Below are 6,000 nucleotides of genomic sequence, written 5' to 3'. Positions count from 1 at the left end.
CTTCCCAGAAAAGTATGTTCTTTGCTAGTTATTCCTCATCTCCCCAACCTGTAAATGTCAGAGTGCCCAGGGCCTCTTCACTTATCCATCTACACTCATTTCCTTGGTAACCCCATCCATTATTATGGCTTTATATGCCATCTATTTGCTGGTATTTTTCTCCATCCCATACCTAAACTGTGCACTCGTATATCCAACTACTTGTTTTATGTCTACTAGGAACTCAACATTTTCCAAACTGAGTTCCTGATACTTCCTTCAAACTCACTCCTATAATCTTCCCCATCTTTATTAATAGCCCTCAGTTCTACTAGCTCAGGCTAAAAATCCTAAGTTATTCTTAACTATTAGAAGACTATTTAGGCTTCTTGGTTCCTTTTTTGTGATATCCTTAAGTTTCATTTAAAATGGGTTTGTTTTGGGTATCTTCATTAGCTTGAAAACTCTCATTTTATTTCTATTTATGTCTTGCCAGTTAAGAAAAGAATTTAAGTTACATGTTATTGAATAAAGCATTTGTACTGTTACCAACCTGTATTCATAAATGTTTCTTCTTTCCTAGGCTCCTTCATGGACATTGCTTCTACAAATACCAGTAATAAAAGTGACACTAATATGGAGCAAGTCCCTGCCACAAATGATACTATTAAACGCTTGGAATCAAAATTATTGAAAAATCAGGCAAAGCAGCAGGTTTGTTGTTATTAAAAATAAAATTGTATGATAGCCTTACCAGTAGTCCTAACGTTATACTAGCTGAAATTAATTATGTGCCATCTTCTATTATATGAATCCTGAATCTTCTTCCTGAGAGGTGAGCTTAAGAAGAGAGATACATAGTGAAATTATGAGATTCTCCTTACCATTTATTACCAAATTGTTTTCCCTTTCATTGATTGCTACCTTTGCCAACTCTGTAACTCCCTCCCGATGATAATTCCTAACTTTAATGGTTGATGGTTAAAAATGTGAAATCAGTGTATTTCAGCTGCACTACCCAGTTAAAGGAGTTGTCCTAAATCTATCATTTCATGTTGTTCAGATTTATTATATCCTTGCCATTGTTCGTTTAAAAATATTTTAAGGAGTGATTTTATTCATCTTACTTAAGACATTTAGGTTAATAATTGGGGCATTTAACTCCTGGATGTAATGATGGTCCTTTCATGCAGACAGGTCGTGTCTGCAGCTTGCTCTCCCTTACCCCTGTAGCTCCCTCTCCATGAAAATTTCCCTCTTCAGAGCAGTACAGGATCCTTAAGAATCCCACTTGGTGTCTTTCTCATAGGCTGCCCCAAATTTCTAAATCAAAAGAACTTCAGTAATTCAGATTGATCTGTAATTTTAACAGAGTGAATCTGGACGTTTAAGCTTGGGAGCTTCCCGTGGGAGCAGCATGGAGAGCTTACCCCCAACGTCTGAGGGCAAGAGAATGAGTGCTGACATGTCTGAAATAGAAGCTAGGATCGCTGCGACCACAGGTAAAAAGGAACCACAAGTCTGAAGAGAGTGAAAATGTATATAAGCCATTTTGACATGGTAGTTTCAGTCGTTTCCATGGGAATGTCAGAAATTTTTGTCTTATGTATTTTTTTTGAAGCAGGAAGTAGGTTTACAATATATTTTTCTAAGCTCCTAGCAATAGTTTATGCATTTATCTCAAATTCCAAATAAGAAAGGTATGACTTGTAAAATTATTTGCATTATAAAATATACCTTCCTAACTATAGATTTTATCAAATATAATTCTTTCTGCTCAAAGATGAGCTGAAAGTCTAAGTGAGAAACTGAAATTTTGCCAAAGCTAGAATGCTCTAGGGGATTTTGAGTGATTCTGTTAGATTTTTGTGCTAAACTCAAATAATAGCAAATATTTTGTTTTGAAGTCAGCAGAAAAATGTACTCCACAGCCAAATATGATTTGGCCTTACTGTTGGCTCCTTCTTCCTTCCAGTGGCAAAAATAGCTAGCTTGTTGTGAGTAATTCTTTTAATTGTATAATAAAAAGTGATAATTTTGTTGGATCTTGAAAAAGCTAGCATTTAAATTCCCTTTCGTCAGTTCTTATCATTATTTATCGTGGAAGAACTAGTCAGCACAAAAACAATCACATGTTTTGTGTCCTAAGTAAACAGACCACCTTCTTGTCTAACCAGGTTTCATTTTAGTAATGCCAGTTTAATTTGGAGGGTTTTTTTCTGATTTTTCCCAGGGATGGAGGGGAGCTGATTATAAAAGTAAACACATTTCTGTTGTGGAAAATGTGGAAATGTGAACAAGCCAAAAAAAATCAAACTTGTGTAATTACCACACTCAGACATAAACACTTAACATTTTGGTGTATTTACCTCTAGTCTCTTAACTATATTTGTGTATAAATATATATTTCCTTGTGTATTTGCATATATATTTTAACTTAGCTAACCAAGTTTTATTTTTTAGGTCTTTTTTTTTCATTTATTTGTTTTCTTTTTTTTTCTAAATAGAATATTGTCGTTGTGTGTGGAGCTCTTTTCAGAAAGAAGTTGTCAAGATGAACCATCATACTAGTCTTCAACTAATCCTAATCACTGATTTTATCAGCTAGCATTAGAATCCGTTAGATATAACAGAATATCCAAAATAACAGTGTCTATAACACATAAGCCTTATTTTTCACACATGAACAAGTCTGGAGGTAGGCTCCATGATCATTAGGCAACTGGTCTTCTCCTATCTTTGTGCCATAAACCCTGTTGGATGGCTTCCATCCTCAAGGTTACCTTGTGATCCAGAATGGCTGTTAGGGTTCTAGTCATCACTTCTACATTCCAGGCAATAAGAAGGAAGAAGTAGGAGAAGGGCAAAAGATATCCACATTCTTTGAAGGAGCTTTCCCAGAAGTCCCTCCTAACAATTTTCACATAGATGTCATTGGCCAGAGTAACATGGTCAGATGGCTACACATAGCTCCAAGGCAAGGAGGGGTCTGTGGTCTTTTATGTGGGAACTTTACAGTCCTAAATAAAATTGGGTCTGTTGCAGAGACAAAGGGAAGAATAGAGATTGGTGGGGGGACTAGCAGTCTGCCACAGTTGGATCTTCTGAAACAATCAAGTCTAGTGGAAGTCACCAGCCACTGACAAGCCTTTCTCGTCTCCTGGAGTCACAAATATTTCTTCGGTGCATGGTTGTCTCAGTGTAGTGTCAGATGAACCCTGCTCACAGGGACATACCCTCACACTTTGGGGAGCCTTTTTCACTTCAGGGATGTTATTCAAGATAGATCTGCCAAGTATTAATTGCTACCCTAAAACAAAAAATAGTATTATAATAATAGTTGTATGTCTTTGCTAGTATCATTTTTCTAGTCAAGCACTGGTTTATAATTATTCTTTATAGAAATGATATTTCACTAGAATAAAGGTAACCACACACATTAAAATTATCCTATTCTTTCTGCCTAAATATAGAACAAATGCTATTGTACGTCTTTGAATTTTATGCAAATTACATTTTTTAGTGAATTATCTTACATGGAAAGATTCATACCCCCCAGCCTTTCTACAACCTTCATGTTTAGTGGAAATACTCCCTAAGCTTTGGAAACTATAGTAAATATTCAGTTTACTAGAAATATTTATAGGTATTTATAATTACAAAAGCATATGCATTTCATACTTTGATTCAATAACGATTATTTAATAATTGAATTTTACTTTATAGCACACTTCAAGAAACACCTAACTTGAACATGTATTCCTGTGTTTGTGTAATTAAAACACATATGACAGCTTATTTCTTTTTAACTCCTCTTCCTTCCCTTCCCTATCCCTCCCACCCCCATCACATATCAGTGGTTTCACTTAGGTAGACTGTTTCTGTAAACACATTTGAAATTTAGCTTCCTCATTACCCTGCAGCTTTGTCTATGTCCTTTTTTTTCCTGCTAATTAAAACCAGTGTGTGAAACATCTTGGTAGTTGTTTGCTTTTTAATCACGCCTTTTCTAAGCATGGATGAAAAGTTAGATAGTTCTGCATGCCATTCTGCATGAAATGTTATTAACATAACTATTTGAAAATTATTCTATTTTTGTAGTTAATCGTTTTCTGTGTTACTATTTGTGGTTGTTTGCATGTATACTGTATATATGTGTTTTTGCAGCCTATCCCAAGCCTAAACGGGGCCACCGTAAAACCGCTTCATTTGGCAACATTCTGGATGTCCCTGAGATCGTCATATCAGGTATCATAGACCACTTGAATTGGTCTAATAGCTGTGGAACCGGAATAATGATCCCTGGTACTTTGAAAATGCTTTTTGCTCCAATTTTTATAGGACATGAAAATAGATACCTTGCATGCAGTGATTAGGGAGACAGATTGAAAACTATACATTTATTCTGAAACAGGCTTGAAAAGATACCTCAGATCTCTAATAATGAGGATAAAATAGAAGACAGAGTAAGCCTTTTCACAAAAAGGAATGCTAACTCAGAATTTTATCAGCTTCATTTTACCTTTTAAGTGAGCATGAGCTAAACCCAGACCATTTTTGCACCCAGCAGAAAGAGGAAACAACTATTTTCAATTTTTTGTTGTCCTTGGCCCCTCTCCTTCCTCAGTTACTACTTTTTGGGCTCCCTGTCTAGGCTTTCTCTCCCAGCCTCTTTCTGTTGGTAGCAAGTAAATACGAAGTTGAGAGAAGAAAGTTGCTAAATACTATTTTGCCTTAATCTAGAAAACTGAAACAAAGTAAAACTAAACGTTGTTTGCTGTTTTGCAGGGTATCTTGCCAAAGAATCATGTAAAATAAGTGGTCAATCTGGTTCTTATGTATTATATAAGAAAATGTCATAAATTACATGTTTTTATACCTAACTTACACATGGTACTTTAGTGTCTCAAATTGAGAAACTGATTTTATTTCTTACAGTGATCATTTTATAGATTAATATAAATCACCATTTTTAATAGAAACTTAAATGACATATTGACCTTCAATATTGGTTAATATGTGTTATCAAAATTATCATTTTTTTTTTTTTTTTTTTTTGAGACAGAGTCTCACTGTGTTGCCCGGGCTAGAGTGCCGTGGCTTCAGCCTAGCTCACAGCAACCTCAAACTCCTGGGCTCAAGCGATCCTCCTGCCTCAGCCTCCCGAGTAGCTGGGACTACAGGCATGTGCCACCATGCCTGGCTAATTTTTTCTACATATTTTTAATTGTCCAGTTAATTTCTTTCTATTTTTAGTAGAGACGGGGTCTCACCCTTGCTCAGGCTGGTCTCGAACTCCTGAGCTCAAACAGTCTTCCCACCTTGGCCTCCCAGAGAGCTAGGATTACAGGCATGAGCCACCATGCCCAGCCTTAAAATTATCATTTATTTATCCCTCTGCTTTAGGTTTTCCTTTACCTCTTTAACCAAAATCTTAATAAGGAAATATATAATATTTTCCATATACGTTCATGAGTGTAATTTGGATGAATTCTTCAGCACTCTGTCCTTTGCCTGCGATTGTGCTTTTAGCGTAGTGTTTATATTATAGTTGAATACTTAATGGTTCTTTTTTACTAATTTGAAAACTCTATGAGGATAGGGATCATGTTTTTGTTGATTATTCTGTTCTTGTTGTTATTACTGATTGTGTCAGCAGTAGCTGGCTCAATGCTTCTCATATTAAACATATTAACATGGTGTTTAATAAATATGTATTTATTAAATAAATGAACAAACCATTATTGGGCATCTCCACTGGCTAGGAACAAAGATACAAAAATGAAAATTATACAATTCTTAGGTACCATTTTGTCTATACAAAACTATTTTATATTAGAGTAATTTTCCATTGGTTATCAAAAGGGTTTCTTATTTTACAACATTGTTACTATTGCTATTCAAAGAATAGAGTTAATCCATTTTTATGTAGTAATTTTATTTATTGAGTCTGGACTGCTTTAGAATTTAACAAAGTACTTGAGATCATTTTACCTCCATGATGAAAGGTACTATGTATAA

The 6,000-nt window shown here is 35.1% G+C and overlaps 1 protein-coding gene across 1 annotated transcript in view; it reads left to right on the top strand.

The window, feature by feature from the left end:
- Positions 1-6,000, top strand: part of MAP3K7 (mitogen-activated protein kinase kinase kinase 7) — a 71,726-nt gene that overhangs the window by 42,410 nt on the left and 23,316 nt on the right. The window contains exons 8-10 of the mRNA XM_012638186.1: positions 563-693; positions 1,352-1,481; positions 4,147-4,227. Coding sequence (XP_012493640.1) covers positions 563-693; positions 1,352-1,481; positions 4,147-4,227 — 342 coding nt within the window. The remainder of the gene's footprint in view (positions 1-562; positions 694-1,351; positions 1,482-4,146; positions 4,228-6,000) is intronic.

The sequence above is a fragment of the Propithecus coquereli genome, unplaced genomic scaffold (genome assembly GCF_000956105.1).
Source record: "Propithecus coquereli isolate 6110/MARCELLA unplaced genomic scaffold, Pcoq_1.0 Scaffold127, whole genome shotgun sequence".
NCBI classification, from domain to species: Eukaryota; Metazoa; Chordata; class Mammalia; order Primates; family Indriidae; genus Propithecus; species Propithecus coquereli.
Note: the sequence above shows the minus strand (reverse complement) of the source record. Positions and strands in the feature narration are given on the sequence as shown.